Below are 25121 nucleotides of genomic sequence, written 5' to 3'. Positions count from 1 at the left end.
ATGTCCAGAGTAGAGTGACCTGGTCTGAAACCAAATTGATGATCAGAGATCAAGCCATTGGAGAAGAGGAAAGATTTCATATCAGAATCAATGATGGATTCCATGACTTTGCTGATAATTGGGAGAAGGCTGATTGGTCTGTAGTTGCTAGGATCTGTTTTTGCACCTTTTTTGTGCAAAGCGGTGATGTTGGCTGATTTCCAAGCAGATGGCAGTTGACCTTGAGCAAAAGAGAGGGTGAAGAGAACAGAGAGAGGGTGAGATAGAGCAGCAGAGCAGGATTTTAGGACCCGTGGGCTGATGCCGTCGGGTCCAGTTGCAGAATCAGAGTCGAGGGTTGACAGAAACTTTTCCACCTTGTCAGGAGGAAAGGACACGGAGTCCAGGAGCAGCAGGGTACGACTGGGTATGGTGGGTACAGAGAGGGATGGGTTTGGGACACAAGATTTAGAGGCAAACACAGAGTTGAGGCATTCAGCTTTTTCACGTGCGGAGTCAGCTGTGTAGCCGTTTGAGGTAAGGGAGGGGATGGAGGGGGAACAAACACCAGAAACGGATTTGACCAGACGCCACCAGGATTTGGAAGAGGGAGACAGATAAGAGAGTTCGGTCTTGAGAACGGAGAGATATTGTTTCCTGGCTCTCCTGAGGGTGGACACACACTTGTTTCGGGCTTTGTGAAAGGAAATGAGATTTCCTTCCGTTGGATTTGCTTTCCAGGAGACGAAGGCAAGTTGTTTCAGGGCAACAGCCTCACCACAAGATTCCGTGTACCATGGACGGGAGGAAGGGTATGACAACTGAAGACGAGATGGGATAAATCTGTGCATGAGAGAGAGCAATTTACTTTGGAAGAATTCCCAGGATGAGTTGATGTCAGAGGTGGTAGAGATGGGAGACCAGTCCAGATGATTGATGGCTGCTTGAAGACCGTGCCAGTTGGCCTGAGTGAAATGCCAGACTCGTCGACGCTGAGCAGGCTCCCTGAGGATGGTCAGAGAGATGTCCACTTTAACAAGGACATGATCAGATGATCCGATCGGAGCAGAAGAAGAGCAGCAGACATTTTCAGGGAAGTTAGTCATAACCAAGTCCAGAAGAGAAGATGTTCCGTTGACTGAGATCCGGGTCGGGAAATTGACAGATTGTGTCAGTCCCAGTGAGTCGCAGAAGTCCTTTGCTGAGGAGCCATGGCTGGTGAGAGAGGTACTCACACCCAGCCAACTGGCATGATGACAGTTGAAATCACCACATATGAGGAAGAGAGAGTTGGGATGAGTAGATAGAAGTTGGTCCATATCATCAGACAGCGAGATGTAGATGGAGTCATCACTGTTTGGTGGACGGTACAACACACATATGAACAAGAGGTGGGAGCGAAGGGGAAGCCGTAGCCAGAGGTATTCCTGGGGGTGAGGTGGAGAGAGTGCAGTGCAGGGCGAGTGAGGAAGAGAGTTTTTGATAAAGATAGCAACCCCGCCTCCAGGACGAGGCTCAGGTCTATCATACCGGAGGAGGGAGTAGCCCGGGAGAGATACTATGGAATCAGAGACATCATAAAGGAGGAAAGTTTCTGTTAAGCAGATCACGTCTGGTTTGACAGAAGCAACCTGTATGGAGAGATCAGTTAAGTTTGAACGAAGGCCCCGGATGTTTGAGGTCCATACCGTTAATGAAGAGGAAGGGGGAGCATCAGATACAGAACAGGGGGGAGGAGGGGTAGGGTAAGATGTGGAAGAGGTGGAAGAGGTAGGGAGAGCTGTTGAAGGTGTGTCAGAGATTTGAGAATAGCTCGGAGAAAGGGAAGGATGGGGCGGACAAAAGGTTTGATGGTGATTGGGTGAGCCACAATGAGGTGTTATTTGAGGAGGGGGAAGAGCGAGGCAGAAGGTTGGGGGAGATGGAGGTGAGAGTTTGAAGGGGGAAGAAGCGGGGAGGACGCTTTGAGGAGGGGGAGTGAGAGGGGGGAAATTGAGAAGCAATGAGGGTGGGGAGATTTGAAGGGGAGGGGTGAGGGGGGAGTTTGGGAGGGAAGGGACAAGGGGAGGGATTTGAAAGGGATGGGATATGGGGGAGATTTGGAGGGGAGGGGTGAGGCAGGAGTCTAGGAGGGGAGGGGCGAGGGGGCGTCTTGGCGGGGAGGGGTGAGGGGGTAGTTTAGGAGGGAGGGGGCAAGGGGGGAGATTTGAAAGGGATGGGTGATGGGGAAGATTTGGAGGGGAGGGGTGATGGGGAAGATTTGGAGGGGAGGGGTTATGGGGAAGATTTGGAGGGGAGGGGTGAGATTGGATTTTTGAAAGTGTACGATTTATGGGAAACGAACATTTATTGCAAAATGAGTTTCTTGTGACCTTCGAGTTAAAAATACGTTTAAGGACGCTGGATGGAGGATGGAGTGCAGGAGAGTTTAGGGAATGTAGAAAAAAGGCACTATAGGAGATGGATATTTTTTTTGGGATGAATTGATTTGGTGAGCAAGTCGAAAGCAGCCTTTTAAAGAAGAAGAAGAAAAAGGTGTTATAAAATATGACGGAATACATAACTTGAGGGGAAAGTGTAAACATTGAAGGTTAATGAGTGAAAACTATCTGGGGAAATGGGGGAGAAACACGTGGTCGAAGAACGAACGAACGAATAAGAATGAATAAACGAATGAGAACAGAGAAGGAAATGTTTTTTTTTTTTTTTTTTTTTTTTTTTTTTTTTTGAGTTGAGATTTACACAAGGAAGTAGGCTATGGGTGAAAAGACTGGGAATACAGAGAACGAAAGTTATTGGATCACAAACGACGGACCACTGAGAGAAAAACAAAGCCTCAAGGTTGTACAGTGCACACTGTACAAGGCCTTGCTCGCGACACGGCAAACAGACGATCAATTTATGAAAGATAAACACCGAGAAACAACCAAAGTTGCACACAATAACTTCACACACCGAAAGATAAATACAGTTTCGACAAAATACAATTGTGAACAGACTTAACTTCGAAAAACGTGGAGACCGTGTGGAGCTTCGAAAATCCCTGCCGCCGTCTCCAAGATCTCGCGAGATCTCCCTTGGTCCAACTTGGTGGGGGGAATGTGATCCTAAATATGAGAACAATACTCTCCCACCTCCGCCTCAAAACGACCAGAGGGTTCAATCATGGTGTTTTGGCTCATGAGAAGAATCAATTCATTGCTTGCAAATGCTTTGTGTCAAGTTGGCCTAATCTACAAAGTATGGAAGCAAAATTGCAAATGTTTTGACCCTCCCCCACTCTTCCTCTTTGTCCCATAAGTTTTACTCTCCCTAATCCTCTCCCCTGCCGACTTCCTTTCCCTCTTCTCCCACACAAGAACAACAACAACAACATGCATTTTAAGGCCATTTTCCCTGCTAGAGCAGGGGTTAGCCTTGTGGTCCCCATGACGATCTTCTCCATTTTGTCCTATTTTCTGCATCTCTCCTTGTTAACCCCCTTGCCCGCATTTCTTCTTCCAGCATCTTTAGCCAAGTCTTTCTTGGTCTTCCCCATCCTCTACTTCCTTCTACATTCATTTCCATCACTCTTCTCAACCAGTCACTTTCATCCTTCCTCTGGAAGTCTTCTCCCACACCCTCTCCAATTTGTATTTCTCCCCTATTTACTCTCCTATTCTTTCTTTCAATCTACCTACACCTTGGCCCCCTTTACTTGCAAAATATGTAGTGGGCCACGAAGTTTACCAATGTCAATTGGAGCATTCTTTATAATTCACATGAATGAATGAATGAATGAATGAATGAATAATCGTTTTAAGGCCATTTTCCCCGCTACAGCGGGGGTTAGCCTTGCGGGCCCCATGACAATCATGGTTCCCTGTTTGAGGCAATGTTTTTATGGCCGGATGCCCTTCCTGACGCCAACCCTTGGTCGCCTCTTATGATGCACAGGGATACGGTGTACCTATTCTAAACCCGGGTACACACCAGGATCATTCACTCAGCAAGCTGGTACTCAATTTGCCGACCTCGGAAGGATGACAGGCTGAGTCAACCCCCCTGGTGTTAATTCAGCGATCGACCGGGATTCGAACCCAGGATCCTAGGATCCCAAGCCGGCACCCTAACCGCTAAGCAAACACCAGGCCACTGTCACATCAACTGTTTTAATTTGTAATCAATACTTGATGTATAGGAAGCCAAATTAACTACAAACTTTTTTTTGTATTGTGCGTGTGCGCACACACAACACAACACAACACCAACACCAACACCAACACCAACACCAACACCAACACCAACAACAACACAACACACTCATATATAGATATACAGTATATATATATTTTTTGCATGTTTTAAAAATGAAATTCCAATTAGATGAAGGCTCAACAATGTGTTTGTGCTGTCACCAGAACTACCAACTCACCCCCTACGTGGAACGCCTCTATACGGCCAGCCAACTTGGTGGGGGGAAGTGGGAACTGAAGGCCAGGAGCGGTTGGAGGGTGCTGATAATGAAGGGTCTCGAAACTTAACGTTCTTATCAAGTGAGAAATCTGGTGAGAAATTTAAAACATCTGCACTGCATTTATTCCATTTATAGGTGATCAAAAAGATTGTATCTGTAAAAGTGTGTAAATCAATAATGATTTCTGATTAGCAATACATTGGCACCATGTATCTTTTAAGATCATATCGAGTTAGACTTCCAGAATTCTTAACAAAATTCATATCCACAGACGTTAGGAATTCTTCCAACTTCATCCTATATTTTTTGCAGTGGAAATGCTTTCTTGTTAACTCTGCCACTGAAAGTGGATGGAGGTTATGTTTCACCCCTGCCTGCCTGCCTGTCCGTGTTTGTTTGTCTGTCTGGGAACAACATATCTTAAAGAGTTGTGGACTGATTTGGACCAAATTTGGTGGAGAGGTTGGGTGTGTGACGGGGAAGGATTGATTCAATTTTGGTGAAGATCCGCATCGAAGAATTTTTTGTTTTTAAAATGATTTTTCATCATTGAGGAATTGGCACGAATGCACGAATGCAAAATGATATATAGCACGATATCTCAAAAAACTTATGGATGGATTTGGACGAAACTCGGGGGACTGGTTTCGTTTGTGATGAGGAAGAATTGATTCAATTTTGGTGAAGATCTGGATCCGAGTTTTTTGTTTTATTTCTAAAAGTGATTTTTTACATTGTGGAGATGGGGCTAAAATGATATATAGCACGATGTCTCAAAACGTTGCGGACGAGTTGTAACAAAACTCGGTGGATGAGTTGGTTAAGTGACAATACCAAGTTGATTAGATTTTGATTCAGTTTCGTATCCAGATCCGGCCTATCAGTGGGATACAAAACGTAAACTGTTCATCCTGCCGGAGTATGTGCTCTACCGTGTGCCGTTCTAGTTTTGTTTCTATGGTGATTTGGTGCTGAAAAGTTATGCTTCGCTTATACATTATATATAAATATATGTATGTGTATATATATATTGTTGCGGATCTCTCGAAGCCCGTCGACGTACAGAGGGGGGGGGGGGGGGGGGGGTTAAACCCCTTTTCCCCCTCGGGTTTTCAAGTCCACGAGGCCGAGTCGCCACCCCCGTAGCGAGCGTGCGGAAGGGTATCGGGTCGACTCCACACGTACCTTCGGTACCCACGCTGCCACGAGAACGGGGACTGGACCTCTCACAAGCCACGCTAATAGAATACGCCCGAGCGGTGTGCGTATCACGTGACTCGTGCCGTTACTTTTATTGAACCCGATTCGAGCGGTTTTATTTGTGTGATGCTAGGCCAATGGTGAAATGACGGGAACGATCAAATAGAAGAAAGAACACAGGTTTATTTACAGCTGTACAAGGCGAAGAGACACAGAGCAGGCACTTAAGCAGACGTAACTTATGTCCCAGACACATGCCCACTCACTCACGCAGGGAAAAGGAGGAAGAACAAGTTCGCGCACCAAACGCGCCTTGACGCCGGTCGCTCCCGGACAGCTCGCCGGGCGTGGCCCTCGGGTGTTCACGGCACGTATGCTGGGAGCGCAGGCAGGGAGATCGTGCGTCTGTGGCCCGGAATGGATCGTCTCCACAAACGTGATTAACACAGCCGCAGAGCCCAGGGCACAGGGAGAGTTCGCGTACAGAGGGGAGGCGTATAACAAGCAAGGGACTTCACTCGTGCTGCGACAATGTCTCTTTCTCACTGCGCTCACAATGCTCTCAAACCACGAACTCGGGCACGAACCAACTCTCAAGCTCTGTCTGTCGCTCCGACTCCGACTGACTCTCTCTGCTGATCTCTCCGATTCTCACGACTCTCTGACTGAGGGGCTGGGCGACTCTGCTGCGGGGTCTCGGAGCCGGGTCTTATCTGGCCCCTCCCCAGCCTTACCCGAATGTTCCAAGCCCCTCCTCTCGCTGCCGTTGTGAGCCACTCCCCTTGAGCTCCGATTGGCTGCTCGCCACCTACCGGCCACTCCCCTGCAGCTCCTCCCTTCGGCCTTGCCAGACTTGTTTCAGGCCTAGCACGTGGCATTCCAGCCCAAAGAACACCTAACTCTCACTGGCCTGCTCAACGCAAACTAACACAGGAAAGGAGACTACGCTTACATTTAATAAGAAATAACTGAACTAAAGCGAGGCTACATGTTGTGGTGCATCTACCTATGAGGGGGGTTATCTTTATTCTCAAAACCGCAACAATATATATATATATATATATATATATATATATATATATATATATATATATATATATATAGGGTTACTATAAAGTTGTTATTATTGGAAAGATTGTTATTAATTAAAAAAAGTAAAGAAAGATTAAAGTTTTGGATTATTGTTTTAAACAGCCTTTCATCTTCCACTAATATATCTTTCTGGTCCTTAGCTAAAAGTATCTCCAACAACCTATGTTTTTCTACCTTTCCTTTGCTTTTTTGTTCCGATGATACAATTGTTGTCTCTCCATCTGATAAAGCAACTCTTTTTGGTTCTCTTTTCTCCTCTAATTCCAGACTGGATGACTCTAACATTCCATCTCCCTCTGATGCACCCCTTACCAATCCTATGCCCCTCTGTATAATCTATTTTCATGCACTCAAAAAAGTACTCCTCTCTGGACACAAGCAACACATACGGACAAGATAGCATTCCCCCTCGTGTCTTGAAGGAGTGTGCTTCAGAACTTGCTCCCGTGCTTGCTTGTTTGTTTCGTTTTTGTTTAAAAACCCAAACTTTTCCTCTTTTCTGGAAACCTGCCTTAGTACAGCCTATTTAAAAGAAGGGTGATCGTTCAAACCCTTCCAACTACCATCCTATTGCTCTGACTGCTACTATTTCCAAAGTCTTTGAACCTCTTCTCAATTCCCATTTCCTCAAGCATCTTGAATCCCACAGTCTTCTATCTGACCATCAATATGGCTTTCGCAAGGCAAGATCTACCGGTGATATCCTTTCTTACATTACGAATGTCTGGGCCTCTTCTCTGAGAGATTTTGGGGAAGCCATTGTTGTAGGCCTTGATATCTCAAAAGACTTTGACAGAGTTTGGCATCGAGGTCTGATATCCAAGCTCCCCTCTTTCGGCTTTCCTCCTTCACTCTGCTCTCTCGTATCAAGATTTCTCTCCGACCGCTCTATCTCTGTAATTGTTGATGGTTCAACTTCTCCCTCCTTCCCTATCAACAGCGGTGTCCCTCAGTGTTCCCTCCCGTCGCCAACACTCTTCCTTCTTTTTAACAATGACCTTCTTCCACAAATATCCAAATACACTCAAAGACAGCCTTCTTTCACCTGAAAAACATCGCCCGTCTCCGCTCATCCCTCTCCTCCACGGCTGCAGAAACCCTCATCCACGCCTTCATCACCTCCCGTCTGGACTACTGCAATAGCCTCCTCTATGGTTCACCCTCAACAATCACCAATAAACTCCAATACATTCAGAACTCCGCTGCCCGTCTACTCACCCATTCCCGGACCCGTGACCACATCACCCCCGTCCTTTACAAGCTTCACTGGCTCCCCATCTCCCAGAGAATCCAGTACAAAATCCTCCTCTTGACCTACAAAGCCCTCCATAACCTGGCCCCATCCTACCTGGCTGACCTCTCCAGACACACTCCCACCCGCAACCTCTGCTCTGCTGGTACCAACCTCCTGACCCCCCCCCCCCCCCCCCCATCCGGACCAAATTCAGATCCTGGGGGGACAGGGCCTTCTCCATCGCTGCTCCCACCCTCTGGAACTCACTACCTCACACCATCAGAGACTCCTCCTCACTCACCACATTCAAAACATCACTCAAGACCCACCTGTTCAGCACTGCATTCAACATTCAACCCACAGCATTTAACCCCTGACTATCACTTCTCCTTCTCCCTCCTTTTGCTTTAAATATTTCCCTATTGATTCTTGTCTTTTTGCAATTGTTGTTTCCATGTTTTGTTATGCATTATGTTTTGCACTCTGTCAAAGCGCCTTTGGGCTTCATGAAAAGCGCTATACAAAATAAATGAATTATTATTATTATTATTATTACTCGTATGCTGATGACTCGACATTACATTCCTCCATGGTTTTTCCATCTGCTCCATCTTTCCTCACTCGATCTACATCTCGTTTAATCTCAGCCACCTCTGTATATTCAGTTTTGGACAAGATTTCCCAGTGGGGCAAATGTAATTAAGTTAACTTTAATGCTTCTGTAACTCAATTTCTTCATCTCTCTCTCCAATCCAATCTTCCAATTATCCTCTCTCTCTCTACCCTCACTACTCTCTCTACCCTTGCTACTCTCTCTACCCTCGCTACTCTCTCTACCCTCTCTACTCTCTCTACCCTCTCTACTCTCTCTACCCTCTCTACTCTCTCTACCCTCCCTACTCTCTCTACCCTCTCTACTCTCACTACTCTCTCCACTCTCTCTACCCTCTTTGCTCTCTCTACTCTCTCTCTCTACCCTCTCTACCTTTCTACTCTCTCTACCCTCTCTACTCTCTCTACTCTCTCTCTACCCTCTCTACTCTCTCTCTACCCTCTCTACTCTCTCTACCCTCTCTACTCTCTCTACCCTCTCTACTCTCTCTACCCTCCCTACTCTCTCTACCCTCTCTACTCTCTCTACTCTCTCTACTCTCTCTACCCTCTCTGTTCTCTCTACTCTCTCTACTCTCTCTACCCTCTCTACCTTTCTACTCTCTCTACCCTCTCTACTCTCTCTACCCTCTCTGCTCTCTCTACTCTCTCTACTCTCTCTACCCTCCCTACCCTCTCTACTCTCTCTACCCTCTCTGCTCTCTCTACTCTCTCTACTCTCTCTGCTCTCTCTACCCTCCCTACCCTCTCTACCCTCACTACTCTCTCTACTCTCTCTACCCTCTCTGCTCTCTCTACCCTCTCTGCTCTCTCTACTCTCTCTACCCTCTCTGCTCTCTCTACCCTCCCTACCCTCTCTACCCTCACTACTCTCTCTACTCTCGCTACTCTGCTCTCTCTACTCTCCAATCTCCTTTGAAAGCTCCACAATTACACCATGTGATTCAATAAACCCACTGGGTATTAACCTGACATCAAATCTATCCTGGAATCCACACATTACGATTACACAAATAGCTAAATCTGCCTCGAAGAAACTGGGAGTCCTGTTCAGTTGTCGAAGATTCTTCTTCTCTGAACCATTGCTTCAACTACAGTGCATTCAGAAAGTATTCAGACCCCTTCACTTTTTTCACATTTTGTTATGTTGCAGCCTCATGCTGAAATCGTTTAAATTCATTTTTTCCCTCATCAATCTACCCTCAATACCCCATAATGACAAAGAGAAAACAGGATTTTAGAAAGTTTGACAAATTTATTAAAAAGAAAAAACTGAAATATCACATTTACGTAAGTATTCATACCCTTTGCGATGACACTTGAAATTTAGCTCAGGTGCCTCCCATTTATCTTGATCATCTTTGAGATGTGTCTACACCTTGATTGGAGTCCACCTGTGGTAAATTCAATATTTACTGATAGGGTATATCTGCATCCAGACCTGAACCAAAATCTAATGGGCTTGTTCTTGTCACCTAACCGACTCATCCAACTACTTTTGTCATAATTGGTTCACAACTTTTTGAAATATCATGCTATATATCGTTTTTGGCCCAATCACTCAATGGTGAAAAATCACTTTTAAAAAATTCTCGAATCCAGATTCGGATCTTCACTAATAAAATTGAATCTATTCTTCCTCGTCAAACACCCAACCTGTCCACCAAGTTTTGTCCGAATCCGTCAACCTTTTAAGATGTGCTATATATCGGTTTTGCCCCCATCTCTCAATGGTGAAGAGTCACTTTAAAATTACTGTATTCGCATTCAGATCTTCACCAAAATCTCATCAATTTGTCCCTGACACACACTCAACCTGTCCATCCAAATCCATCCACAACTTTTTCAGATATTCTGCTATTCAGATATTCTTCAACGTCTTCACGAACGGACAAACAGACAAACAACAGACAGGGGTGAAAACATAAGGTGGACGGAGGTAAAAAAAATAAAATACTGTGTAAATGGAGGGTTAACTGTATTATGAAAATGAATTGTTTCAAACGACCATCTTTTGTTTTTATCCTGAATTGCAAGCTATTGTTTTCCTGATTGTTTATTTTTTATAGCTATTGTTTACCTTATATATTCCCATCATCTTTTGCAATTCATCATTTGAGAGAGGAAGACAAATGATGAATTGCGAAAGATGATGGGAATAGAGCCTGTGATGGATGCTGTGAAGAGAAACAGTTCGAGATGGTTTGGTCATGTGTTGAGGAAGGATGAAATTGACTGGTTGAGAAGAGTGATAGAAATCAATGTTGAAGGAAGTAGAGGACGGGGAAGACCGATAAAGACTTGGCTAAAGGTGGTGGAAGAAGAAATGCGGACAAGGGGAGATGCAGAAAATAGGGCAAAATGGAGAAGATCGTCATGGGGCCCGCAAGGCTAACCTCCACTCTAGCAGGGAAAATGGCCTTAAAATGCCTGTTGTTGTTGTTGTTGTTGTTGTTTACCTGATTGATACCAATCAGTTGTGTTTTATCCAACGGAGTACATTCACTTTGAAACTTCAAAGCTCTGGCTTCATACCACTTTATATCTGCAGTATAATGTTTAGAAACATCCAATAAACGTTAATTCGTGCTAATAATTGAAAATGGAGTATTTGTTTTAATCTGATTAAAGTGTCTGCTGCCTGTGCTCTGCCATGTCCGACAAAAGATGCCTTATCTATGGACTCTGAGGCTGCTTATGGGCAACCAAAGGAAGTTATCGGCCCCTGCATCCTCCGTCGAGAGCCAAGTTATTTTGAAATCCCTACCAAAGACCTGCAGGTGCCAGTGGCTGAAGAGGTGCCTGCTAGTGAAACAACAGATATAAATGAACTGCCTACCAAAGACCCAGGAACAAATCAGCAAGAGCTGGTTAGTGTTGCAGTGGAGCTTCATGTTGTAAAGTAATTTGATATTTTTGACACTGGTGTTCAATTTGCATCACAATCTGCATACAGATATCATTTTTTAAAACTTTCTCTTTTGTCATATTTCTTCCACGGTTTTTACGTGAACATACTTACCAATCACCTTCACTCGGGCTTATCTACTGTTGTGTTGACAGGGTCTGCTAATGTGCACCCACCACATCAAATCAATGTGCTTCATGAATGGCCGAATCAAAGGAAACCACATTCGAGCGGACAAAGTAGTTTGCCCTTCCCCCTCTGGTTGAGATTTAAATTCAACCAGTCTCTTAAAATGGATGTTTATCTACCCTAGGTAGACCCTGGTGTTGGGCTAGCGGCTAGGGTGCCAGCTTAGGATCCTAGGATCCTGGGTTCGAATCCCGGTCGATTGCTGAATTAACGCCAGGGGGGTTGACTCAGCCTGTCATCCTTCCGAGGTCGGCAAATTGAGTACCAGTTCACTGGTAATTCCCTGTTTGTCGTAAAAAGGCGACAAAAAGGGTTGGCGGCAGGAAGGGCATCCGGCCGTAAAACATTGCTTCAAAAAGGGGACCAAAAAACAACAACAACCACGGTCCTCGAAAAAGGCCAACCCCCGCTTGCGGGGAAAAATGGCCTCTAAAGGTGTTTTTTTTGTTTTTTTTTACCCTAGGTATTCATCAAAAACAAGGCCGAAAGGGTTTCCGCACATGCGAGAACATGGTAATCATGTGACATAATCTTAAGAAGTAACAGATTTATTGAAAGGAACCACAAGCCAACAAAAACAAAGAATTCCGAGACAGAAGGCAGACTGCAACGTATGAATATATGAATAGATGCACTTTCATAAACAATAGGTCCAAAGGTGCCACGAGCACAGTCTTATTCACTCACAATGGGGTGCAGGCAAGGTCTTTAAGGATAGGGGGATGGAACCATGCTTCACTGGACAGGTCTCCAGAATGAGCAGTACAGCCAGCATGGGTCCCCACAGCCCTGGCACAAAAGAGAGAGATAGACAGACCACTCTAGTACAGTCTCTGTCCTCAACTTGCTCATTGCCTTTCTTCTCCAACTCTTACTTGTTCTGACTCTCAACTGACTACTTCCCGGTGCGCAGCCCCTTTTATCACCAACCCCGTGGCCATGTCCACAGCACGTCCACAGCACCACAGCGTTTTGGTATAATGTAAATAATATTTTATCATTGCGGTACACAGTGGAACACGTGGGAAACCACCCAGTGTGTTGAAACTCTCACTTAAGAAACCGAGTAAATACCAGTTCCCTCTGGGAATCCAGCACATATGCAAAATTTGGTGGATATTGGCCCAGCCGTACAAGCGAAAATTGCGAGTCCACATCCCACCATTATAGGGAGGGAGGTGGTTGGTTTTTTTGTGCTTATGACGACCCTGGATACCCCCAGAATGTATGCTACATTTGGAAGAGATTTGGCCAGCCATGTTTTTTTTTTTCTGTGATTTTCAGACATACGCACACACATATACACATGCACACATACACATATACACACACGCACTTAATTAATTGTACCGTATCGGTTGTTCCTAAACTTTAATACAATTTAAAGGATTGCTGTGGATTATGTTAATTTCACAACATCCCATATTCAACTTTATTTCAATTGTAAACCTCAAACATAGTTCACTTACCAAAAGGAGCCTGTAAGCAATTTATTGGTTTCCCGACTACACGGATTATCAGCTCAGCACCATTCTTTTAGCCCAGGACCTCTCCAAACAGCGGATCCACATCAACAGATTACCCACATCAGTAGATCCACAACCTCAGTTGCATCCAGACAGTCAGTCAGCCCATCAATGCACCATCACTTATTCCAACTTCACTTGCTAGATTATTTAATCATTTTAATGTATTCCATTATATGATAATACTGTTGCGAATATGGAATTTGGCCTCCATATCCGCTTGTAAATATTCCCCTATTTTCTCCAATACTCCCCAACTTTCCCCAATCCCCCATTCCCTAGTCCCATTGCATGTAAATAACAATCAGTAGAGCCGACCTTCCCCTTATTCCCCCATTAAATGTCGTGCCCAGGTCCACCGCACCACACGTAGACAACTTTCGGACATCTTCCTAGTTATTCTTAGTCTATGTCAGTTAAGGCCTCGTTTCCATTAATTATGACTCTTCGTTGCACCAGAATGTGATTATATGGCATCAGTAGTGAGTTTAGGACCTTCCCATACCTCCTCCCATCTTCTTCCCCAAACAACAACAACAACAACAACTACAGCTACAACAACAACAACAACAACTACAGCTACAGCAACAACAACAACAACTACAGCTACAACAACAACAACAACAACAACTACAGCTACAACAACAACTACAACAACGGCGCGCGCGGGGAGTGTGCGTCCTCCCTCCGGCTCGGTTAGCCGCCATTATCCATGCGCCCCACGGGGTTACCACGAAGGGGCTGGCTGTCAGCTCCTCGTCAAGGGCGGAGCCTGGTAAACCCCCCCCGCACCCAATAAGAAGGGCGGACCGATTCCATCTGGGCGGAGCTAACGAGCCGAGGGCGTGTCACTCCCCGCCGGATATACGCAGCCGCTTGCCGGACGTGACGTCAGATGCGCCCCCAGCTTGAGACGACAAGACGCCACCTCGAGCGCTGAGAGACCTCCTGCATCTTTTGGGCCGCGCCATCCTGTCCCTGAGCACAAGGTGCACCTTGTGCTGGCCATCGAATACCCGCTTTCCTTGCCATCAATCCCCGTGTGAGTCAGTTTTTGTCCTGTTTCTCTGTGGTCTGTCGGGAATAATATAAGGTTGTGTCTAAGTGCCTGTCTTCCTATGATGTACCTCTTGTAGTTGTAATCTAACCTTCCGCCTTAATATAACCTCCTCCGGAGGTCTTGAGAACTGAACCCCTGGTGTCGTATTGTGTCATTATAACCCAGCCGGGTGTCTTCTCTTTCCTATTGAGCCAGCGTAGCGCGGCTTCGTCGACGTTCGAGTACAATCGGGTAATTTGTGCGGACACGACGGCCATTCCGCTCGGCCCACCTTAACATCAAAGTCGTGTCTGTAACAATTGGTGTCGAGGAGTTGGATTCGGACCCGGGACTAAATTAGTTAGGCCCAAATTTTGGGAGGGAAAATCGATTCGGAGCGCGTACTGCGCTCGACGAAATTATAACGAAAAAAAAAAATTGGATTTGTTTTACGAAACTCGAATTTTGCAAGTCGCGCTATGGCGGATCAAGACGGCTGGGGAGAGTGAAGCAGGGTCGGTCCAGGACCAAATTGAGGGACATGAGGGACAGGAGGAGAGCGAAGCAGTGAGGGCGGCAGGGTCGCAAAATAGCGTTGTCACGCACGAGGTGGCCACGGCGTCCACGCCCGCGGCAGCGCCCCTGGTGGATTCGAACCTTTTCCTCCTGCAAATGAGGGCCCTTATGGAACAAATGGTGGGAATGAGGGCTGATAGTGAGCGGTTGGGAAACCAAATGGGGGTAATGAGGGACGAAGCGAGGGGTACTGGTGAGAAGGTAGACAAAAATTTTGAGGGGTTAGACAATGGGATAAAAGAGGTGAGAAATGGGTTAATGGGGGTAGAAAACAGAATGGCCGCTCAAGAGAATCAAATGGAAGGGATGCAAAAGGGGTTAGAGGGGGTAGAAAATAGAATGGCTGCCCAGGAGAATCAGATAGAGGGAGTGAAAAATGGGTTAGAGGGGTTAGAAAACAGTATGGAAGGCAAATTGAGGGACATGAGGGACCAAGCGGAAAGGGAAGTTAAACAAATGGAGCAGCAGATAGAGGGGGTCAGAATGGGGGTAGAAACCAAACTGGATGCTCACAGGGAGGAAATGGAGCAGATGAGGGTGGCATCTGGGCAGGAGATGCAAGTGATGGGAGAGGAGATCAGAAGAGGAGTGAGTGAGGAGGTCGGAGGAGTGCGCGAGGAGGTGAGGCACTGTGAGGAGCACATGGAGAAGGAGGTGAGAAAGGGGACTGTAAAGTTACAAGGGGGCATAGAGGACCTGACGCAAGAGGTGGAGCAGCTGACGGTGGGACAGACGGAGTTAGTGGAGCAGGTTCAAAGGAACACTGCGGTATTAGGAGGTTTAAAGGCGACACAGAAAGAACTAAAAGATGACTTGGTAGCGACGAAGAGGGAATGTCAGATGGTACGTGAGGGACTGACAACGAGGTTGGACGAGGTGATAGAGGTAATGGAGACGAAGGACCGGCAGGTGAGGACGCACATGGAAACGGTCAAGGTAGCCTTGGAGGACGAGCTTGAGGAGACGTACCGGGGAATAAAAGAGGTGAGGCACAAATTAGAAGAAGTGGAAGAAGGGGTGAGCGAAATTAAGAAGCGACGGAGAGGAGATAACAAGGAGATAAAAGAGGAGATAAAAGAATTGGTCCAAAGTCTGTGTTTGGATCGTGATGTGCTCATTAACCGGATGAGGGATTCGCAGGTGATGGAGGAGAAGCGAAGAGGAAGAGGACCCGGTGTAAGTGGTGACCAATATGGTCGTGCGTATGATGCGCCAGGGGATTTAAGAAGCTTGGGGGTCGAGATGGACCCGGGTGTTCGTGAAAGGCCGTTGGTGAAGTGTGCGACAGGTCTGGTGTGCGAAAATGGAGGTGTGCAAGAAAGTCCGACTCTGGGGTGTGTGAGGAAAAAGTGTGTACCAAGGAGTGAGTGTGCAGGCGAGAGTGAGTCGGTCGTAGCGCGTGTGCGAGGGAGCACATGGAAGCGTGGTGTGGTGAGTGTTACAGAGGGTGTGACCGGAGAGTGTGCGCAAGAGTGTGCGCGAGAAAGGTGTGTGACGGCCAGGTGCATGAGGAAAGAGTGCGCTGTCAGAAGTAAGGAAGAGTGTCCACCTGTGGTGAGTGTTACAGAGGGTGTAACGGGAGAGTGTGCGCGAGAAAGGGGTGTGACCGACAGGTGCATGAGGAAAGAGTGCGCTGTCAGAAGTAAGGAAGAGTGTCCACCTGTGGTGAGTGTTACAGAGGGTGTAACGGGAGAGTGTGCGCGAGAAAGGTGTGTGACGGACAGGTGCATGGGGAAAGAGTGCGCTGTCAAGAGTAAGGGTGAGTGCGCTGTCAGGAATGGAGGTGAAAGTAGTGAGAGTGACATGGAGCGTGAGTTAGTTGTGACAGGTGAGCGAGGATGTACACCTGGGATGGAAGGATGCACACCTGGAATGGTAGAGCGTGAGTGGGAATGCACGCTGGAATTGGTGGTGAGGCACGTGGTTGGGTGTGCGAATGAGGGCACACCTGTGATTGTCACAGAGGAGGTGACCGAGGAGGGGGTGCGAAGCGGTGTATTGGTGAGGTGTGCGACCAACGAATGTGTGCCAAAGTGTTCGGTGGTCAGGTGTGTGACCAAGGCTGTGAGTGGAATGGGTGTACCTGGGTGTGTAAGGAAAGGTAGCATGGGCACGGCTGGATGTGTGAGCAAGGAACGGGCTGCGGGGTGTAAGCGTCCAGGTGAAGCATCGACGTTAGACGGGGTAGAGTTTAGAACGACTTAGAGCCGAGTCGGGCCCTCGGTGCGTGCCGGGCCTCGCGTTGAACGGCCGCGTCCAGGCTCCACTAGGCGGAGCTGGCAGCCCGATAGGAAGGGTCGTTATGGCGACCACGTTTTGTTGAGACGTGCCGGCAGGTCGAGATCGGGACATTGGATGGCTCCACGCCGAGGTGGTGCGTGGGATCTCGGCCCGGGTAAGCCCCCGTCCCTGCCCCGAATGCCGGACGCATCCAGCCGCTGGCACAAAACAACCAGCATCCATTGCTTGGCTTTACGAAGCCGGGCTTTGGACAGGGATTGGCGCACCGAGAGGCAGTAGTGAGTCGACTGGGTGATGAGGTTAGTGTTTTGGACCCAAAATTAGAGAAAAGCAAAATTTGATGATTGGCAAAGGATTGGCAGAGTGATGATTGGTAATGGGCAGTGATTGGCAAATTTTTAATTTGTTGAAATTTGATGTGCAAAATTGGTAGTGAGAGACCCCCGATGTGGTGGGATGGCAAATCCACCATCCCTCACAGAAGGTGGGGCAAAGGAGCACTAGATTATGGGGTGTATGGCAGTGAAAACTAGCCCGGGTGGGTTAGGATATTGTGTGTAGGGATCTAGAAGATGACATTAGGTAACGTTAAGATTAGTTAGTGACTGATACCTGTAGTGGGGACGCAGGTAGATTAGTGTGGATTATAATGACGAGGGAGCGCAATAGTTAAAGGGACGACTGGGAAGCGCAAGTTTCAGAAGGGAGTAGTTAGCTGAGATGATGCCGTGTGTGTGAGAATTGAACAGGTGTGATTGCACAGGTGTGCAACTGGACAGGTGTGTGGAGCCGTGTATGAGTAGTGAGTGTGTGGATCAGCGCGAATGCGCTTGGGGAGAGAAGGGTGCAGGTGGCACCAGGTGTGAGAGCACAGGGTGCAAGTACAGGTGTGTGGAGAGAGTTGGAGTAAGTGGTATGGAGTGGTGTGCGTGGTGCGAAGGTGTGGATGGGGGAAGAGTGGACCCCTTTCACGAGTACCCGGGGCGGGTAGTGTAAGTGTTAGGTAGAGGGTACAGGTAAATTGTGGTTGGATATTGGCATTTGTGGTGCGGTTGCAGAATGGTGTTGTGGATGGGTGCATTAGTGTTGTGGGAATGGCTGGGCGTGTAGCCTGTTAGTGTGTGTAGTTGGTTGGGCACTCCACCACTGTGAGGATGTCGGCCAGGTGAGGCCGCAGGTGGGCTCTGGGAGCCGGTAGTTGTGAGTGGGTGCCTGAGGATCCCGGGTGTGGATCGGGCAGCCCAGTGCCAGAGAGGGCACCGAGTGGGGAGAGAGCCAGAGGGCCTTCCCCAGGTAGTTAGGTTAGGGTAAGGAGCAGGTAAGCTCGGAGGCAACTACAGTGGTGGAGGTGTGCAGGTGGGTAGGCCCACTGGGAGAGGTACACGCCACAGCCCAGAAATTGTGCGAGGGCACCGGGAGATGAATCGGGGGAGTGAGACCCCAAATTGAAGAGCACCACAGTTTGGCCAATGGGAATTGGTTTTTAGAACCCATAGTGTAAGAGGGCCAATGGTTTGGCCGGAGAAAGACCCCGGGTAGTGTAAAGTTGTTAAAGTCATTTAGGAAATAGTTAGGATTGATGAACCTGTCGCACCATACGCAGCCACTTACCTGTGGTGATGATGATGACTCCACACCTGTGTTTTCTTTGTTGCAGGAGATGAATTGCTGTGTGGGTTGGTGAGACGCATCACGACGTGGATGAGACATTGGGGTGATTCCATCTCTCCCTCCCTAGGAGGGACTGATGATGAATTGGTAATGGCAAATTATGATGTTGAGTTGGAGATGGCAAATTTTGATGAGAGTTGAAAATGGCAAATTTGATTGGTTAGGAGGGAGAGAAGACGAATTTGGTTTATGGGAGGAACGGGGAAGACAGTAGGGATGTTTGTTGATTTGTAAAGTAGATGTTTATGGGTAGTGTTGTGTTTTGTGGATACAGTAAGGGGTAAGGGAGGGGCCATGTAGGTTACCTGGTGGGGGGGGGGCGTACGATAGGAACGTACCTGTCTCACCTGGTTCCCATGTGCCCCCAGTGTGCATTACCTTATATTGCGTGCACTTTTGCGCCCTTACCACCTTACTCACTTGTTTCTTCTTTTGTCTCCCACCTCCGAGGATCTGGCTTTGGGGTAGAGAGAGAGGAGAGAGAGGTGCTGGCTACGCAGTTGTGGGCCTGCACTTTCGCTGTTGGCTGCCTGGATCGATACACCATATGGACCGCAATGTTTGTGGCCACCCACAATGGACCGCAGCTCTTTTGCGGCCAAGCACCACCCGTGGAAGGACCTATGGGTCAACGTGGCACCTATGCCATAAAGGTGAACCACTGTTAATTAACACCAAGTGCACCACAAGAAGAGCAAGAGACACCTGCAGGGTTAGGGGTTGTCGAATTTATTTTTATTCCAATGAACAATGGTGACTGCACCGATTGGTGGTGGGGTGGTGCTTTTGATGCTCGGGAAGGGTGCTCTGCACGTTATTAAAGGCCGTCGGCCACAGAGCACTCGTGGGTTGGTGTATCGATGCTGGCAAGCGCGCTCTCTCTATGCATAACATCTGCATGTGTTCCTCCAAAAACAGGTCCTGGATCGTAGTGTAAATAGCAGCATAGTCTTGTAAATAATGCTCCCTACCGGCTGTATGTTTAGTTTGAGAATTCTTTCCGGATTCGGTTATCCTGTGGGTGTGTTTCTGTGAGGAGAAGGGTGCAACGTCGCAGGGGGACATATTTACTCATTTGTGAACATCTGTAAAACTGTCGCACTCAGGGTAGAGTTAATAGTAGAGGGAATTACATTGCGTGCCACACTAAAGTAGGTAAAAATTTATCGGGTCGGGACGCCCCGAGGGTAGAGAAGGGTGCAATGTTGCGAATATGGAATTTGGCCTCCATATCCGCTTGTAAATATTCCCCTATTTTCTCCAATACTCCCCAACTTTCCCCAATCCCCCATTCCCTAGTCCCATTGCATGTAAATAACAATCAGTAGAGCCGACCTTCCCCTTATTCCCCCATTAAATGTCGTGCCCAGGTCCACCGCACCACACGTAGACAACTTTCGGACATCTTCCTAGTTATTCTTAGTCTATGTCAGTTAAGGCCTCGTTTCCATTAATTATGACTCTTCGTTGCACCAGAATGTGATTATATGGCATCAGTAGTGAGTTTAGGACCTTCCCATACCTCCTCCCATCTTCTTCCCCAAACAACAACAACAACAACAACTACAGCTACAACAACAACAACAACAACTACAGCTACAGCAACAACAACAACAACTACAGCTACAACAACAACAACAACAACTACAGCTACAACAACAACTACAACAACGGCGCGCGCGGGGAGTGTGCGTCCTCCCTCCGGCTCGGTTAGCCGCCATTATCCATGCGCCCCACGGGGTTACCACGAAGGGGCTGGCTGTCAGCTCCTCGTCAAGGGCGGAGCCTGGTAAACCCCCCCCGCACCCAATAAGAAGGGCGGACCGATTCCATCTGGGCGGAGCTAACGAGCCGAGGGCGTGTCACTCCCCGCCGGATATACGCAGCCGCTTGCCGGACGTGACGTCAGATGCGCCCCCAGCTTGAGACGACAAGACGCCACCTCGAGCGCTGAGAGACCTCCTGCATCTTTTGGGCCGCGCCATCCTGTCCCTGAGCACAAGGTGCACCTTGTGCTGGCCATCGAATACCCGCTTTCCTTGCCATCAATCCCCGTGTGAGTCAGTTTTTGTCCTGTTTCTCTGTGGTCTGTCGGGAATAATATAAGGTTGTGTCTAAGTGCCTGTCTTCCTATGATGTACCTCTTGTAGTTGTAATCTAACCTTCCGCCTTAATATAACCTCCTCCGGAGGTCTTGAGAACTGAACCCCTGGTGTCGTATTGTGTCATTATAACCCAGCCGGGTGTCTTCTCTTTCCTATTGAGCCAGCGTAGCGCGGCTTCGTCGACGTTCGAGTACAATCGGGTAATTTGTGCGGACACGACGGCCATTCCGCTCGGCCCACCTTAACATCAAAGTCGTGTCTGTAACAATACATTCAATCATGCACATCTTTCCTGAAATATAACATGTTCTCCAACCAGCACAACCACCCAACTCACCTCTGGATCAAACTGTTATACAAATATTCAGCTGGTTACTTACAGCACCTCCACAAAGTATTCTCACCCCTTGACTTTTTCAAATTTTGCTGTGTTGCAGCCTGAATTAAAATAGATTAAATTTAATTTTGTTTGTCACCGATCTACACAAAATACCCCATAATGACAAAGTGAAAACATGTTTTTAGATATTTTCACAAGTTTATTGAAAATTAAATACAGAAATATCGAATTTACATAAGTATTCAACTGCCTGAGTCAATACTTCGTAGAATCGCCTTTGGGAGCGATAACAGCTTCGTGTCTTCATGGGTTTGTCTATATCAGCTTTGCACATCTAGATTTGGGGAGTTTCTCCCATTCTTTCTTGCAGATTTGCTCAAGCTCTGTCAAGTTGGATGTGGAGTGTCGGTGAACAGCAATCTTCAAGTCTTTCCACAGATTCTCAATGACATTCAATTCTGGGCTTTGGCTGGGCCACTCAAGGACTTTCACGTTCTTGTTCTGAAGCCATTCCATTGCTCTGTCTGTATGCTTGGGGTCATTATCCTGTTGGAATGTAAATCTTCGCCGCATTTTAAGGTCTTTTGCACTCTGAAGCTGGTTCTCTTCAAGGATTTGCCTGTATTTGGCTCCATTAATTGTTCCCTCTATCTTTACAAGTCTTCCAGTCCCTGCCACTGAAAAGCATTCCCATGGCATGATGCTGCCACCACAATATTTCATGGCAGGGATGGTGTTAGATGGGTGATTAACTGTGCTCGGTTTCCACCAGACGTAGCGCTTTGCATTTAGGCCAAAGAGTTCAATTTTCATCTCATCAGACCACAGAATATTTTGCCTCATGCTGTGTCTTTCACGTGCCTATTTGCAAACTCGAGGCGTGCTGTCATGTGTCTTTTTCTCAGGAGTGGCTTCTGTCTGGCCACTCTCCCATAAAGCATAGAAGAGCTGCAGAGACCATTGTCCTTCTGGCAGGATCTCCTATCTCAGACAAAGTACTCTGTACTTCTGTCAAAGTGCTCATTTGGTTGTTGATCACCTCCATGACCAAGGTCCTTCTTTCCTGGTTGCTCAGTTTGGTCAGGTTGTCAGCTCGAGGAAGAGTCTGAGTAGTTCCCTACTCTTTCCATTTCTTAATGATGGAGCTCACTGTACTCTTGGGGACTTTCAACGTTCCAAAAATTGTTTTATACCCCTCTCCAGATTATTATGATTATTTTTTTTACAAGATTCATGAAAGAGCTAACAATCACACAAAAAGTCAAACCGACACATAAAACAAAATAAGGGGTGGTAGACAAGATGGGGAGAGAGGGGGGAGGAACAAGCACAATATTTGAGAGCAGGGACATCAAGAGATCTGTGGGAGGGAGAGGGCTTGGGGGGAGGTGGGAGAGGTATAAAACATATGGACACTGCAAGGACTTCCAGGAAAGAAGTTGGAGTTTCAAAAAAGTGGATCTGGGGTGAATTAGCGGGGGTAGAAAAGATCAAGGTTTTGGATGGGGGAGGATAAGAAATGGTGGTGAACAGCTGTTTTAAAGACCTGGATGGAGGAGTGGGATTGAAGGGAGTGGGGGAGTTTGTTCCAGAGGCAGGAGAAAAGGGGAATGAAAGAGTGAAGGTGCGCAGAGAGCCTAGATTTTGGCAGTTTAACCATAAGAGGGTTGCTGGCAGATCTTGTGCGACCTGTAGGAATATTTGGGGGACAGAGCACAGAGAGAGCTGGGATAGCGAGGCCGGAGAGAAGTCGGTAGAAGACAGAAAGACCACCAACCTGCCTGCGGTGACTGAGTGAAAGGCCCTCGGAGTTAGCTTAATTGCAGGAGATTCCAATGATTCTGAAAGCTTTGGTTTCAACAACATGATGCCGAGTTAGGTGTGAGGCAGGAGCACCTGCCCAGAGGGGGGAACAGTATTCCATTGAGCTGCGGATGAAAGCCTTGTATGTTGTGAGGAGCTCAGGTGTGCCAAGGAAGGACTTCGCACGATGGAGGATGCCCAGTCGGCGACTGGCTTTGGAGGCCAGCTTGGAAATGTGGTTTTCCCAGGAAAGATCACGGCGGATAGTGAGACCCAAAAGCTTGAGCGACAGAACTTCTTGGAGAGGATTGTTGAGAAAGTAGATGGGAGGGTTTTCCAGTCGGTCTTTTCAGAGAGACATAGTAGGAGTGTGAGATTTGTCAGGATTGAAAGACATGTTCCACTTGTTTGACCAGTCTGTGATTTTGTCCAGGTCTGCAGAGAGTGAGGAGGCTGCAGACTGCCGATCTGAGGGATGAGGAATGGAGCAGCAGAGAGTGGAATCGTCAGCAAAGAGAAAGAGAGGATTTTCCAGAGAGTTGGAGAGATCATTGATGAAGACCAGAAAAAGCACAGGGCCCAGAACACTGCCTTGGGGAACTCCAGCCTGAACAGGAAGGGGAGATGAGAGAAATCCATTCAGGGCCACACGTTGACTACGACCAGAGAGGAAGTCCGCAAGCCATGCGTGGAGATTTCCATGGATACCATAGGAGGAGAGTTTGGTGAGCAGAGCTGGGTGCCAGACCGTATTGAAGGCACGTGATATGTCAAGGGAGACGGCCCCTTTTTTTTTTTTTTTTTTTTTTTGTATACAGAATCGAGGCTCGTGAAAGAGCTAACATTTATCACACAAACAAATCAAACAGACAAACATAACATATAAAAAGAGGGAGCGGTAGACAAGATGGGGAGAGAAGGGGAAGCACACAAACACAACATTTGAGAGCAGGGACATCGGGAGATGTGTGGGAGGGAGAGGGCTTGGGGGGAGGAGGCGTGGGAAGTGGGGGGGGGGGGGGGGTGGGAGAAGTATAAAACACAAGGACACCAAGGATTTCCAGGAAAGAAGTTGGTATTTCAAAAAAGTGGATTTAGGGTGAAATTAGCGGGGGTAGAAAAAATCAAGGTTTTGGATGGGGGAAGATAAGAGATGGTGGTGAACAGCTGTTTTAAAGACCTGGATGGAGGAGTGGGATTGAAGAGAGTGAGGGAGTTTGTTCCAGAGGTGGGAGAAAAGAGGAATGAAGGAGTGAAGGTGAGCAGAGACTCTTGATTTTCGCAGTTTAACCATAAGAGAGTTGCAGGCAGATCTTGTGCGACCTGTAGGAATATTTGGGGGACAGAGCCCAGAGAGAGCTGGGGGTCAAGGCCGGAGAGGAGTCGGTAGAAGACAGAAAGACCACCAACCTGCCTGCGGTGAGTGAGTGAAAGGCCCTCGGAGTTAGCTTCATCGCGGGAGATTCCAATGATTCTGAACGCTTTGGTTTCAACAGCGTGAAGACGAGCTAGGTGTGAGGCAGGAGCACCAGCCCAGAGTGGAGAGCAGTATTCCATTGAGCTGCGGATGAAAGCCTTGTATGTGGTGAGGAGCTCGGGTGTGCCAAGGAAGGACTTCGCACGACGGAGGATGCCCAGTCGGCGACTGGCTTTGGAGGCCAGATTTGAAATGTCGTTTTCCCAGGAAAGATCATGGCAGATGGTGAGACGCAAAAGCTTGAGTGACAGAACTTCTTGGAGAGGATTATTCAGAAAGTGGATGGGAGGGTTGGCCATTTGGTCTTTTCGGAGAGACATCGTAAGAGTGTGAGATTTGTCAGGATTGAAAGACATGTTCCACTTGTTTGCCCAGTCTGTGATTTTGTCCAGGTCTGCAGAGAGTGAGGAGGCTGCAGACTGCCGATCTGAGGGATGAGGAATGGAGCGGCAGAGAGTAGAGTCATCAGCAAAGAGATAGAGAGGATTTTCAAGAGAGTCAGAGAGATCATTGATGAAGACCAGAAAAAGCACAGGGCCCAGAACACTGCCTTGGGGAACTCCAGCCTGAACAGGAAGAGGAGATGAGAGAAACCCATTCAGGGCCACACGTTGACTACGACTAGAGAGGAAGTCCACCAGCCATGCGTGGAGATTTCCATGGATACCAAAGG

At 47.6% G+C, this 25121-nt stretch overlaps 1 protein-coding gene across 4 annotated transcripts in view; it reads left to right on the top strand.

The window, feature by feature from the left end:
* Positions 1–25121, top strand: part of LOC137428325 (centrosomal protein of 170 kDa) — a 118924-nt gene that overhangs the window by 32783 nt on the left and 61020 nt on the right. For all 4 annotated transcript variants that reach the window (XM_078779109.1, XM_078779108.1, XM_078779110.1 and 1 more), the window contains exons 7-8: positions 4380–4526; positions 11241–11443. In XM_078779109.1, the coding sequence (XP_078635235.1) occupies positions 4380–4526; positions 11241–11443 (350 nt within the window). The remainder of the gene's footprint in view (positions 1–4379; positions 4527–11240; positions 11444–25121) is intronic.

Source organism: Myxine glutinosa, chromosome 5 (genome assembly GCF_964187855.1).
Source record: "Myxine glutinosa chromosome 5, kmMyxGlut1.1, whole genome shotgun sequence".
In the NCBI taxonomy this organism is placed as follows: domain Eukaryota; kingdom Metazoa; phylum Chordata; class Myxini; order Myxiniformes; family Myxinidae; genus Myxine; species Myxine glutinosa.
The sequence above is the reverse complement of the archived record's forward strand: the minus strand, read 5'-3'. Positions and strand labels throughout refer to the sequence as shown.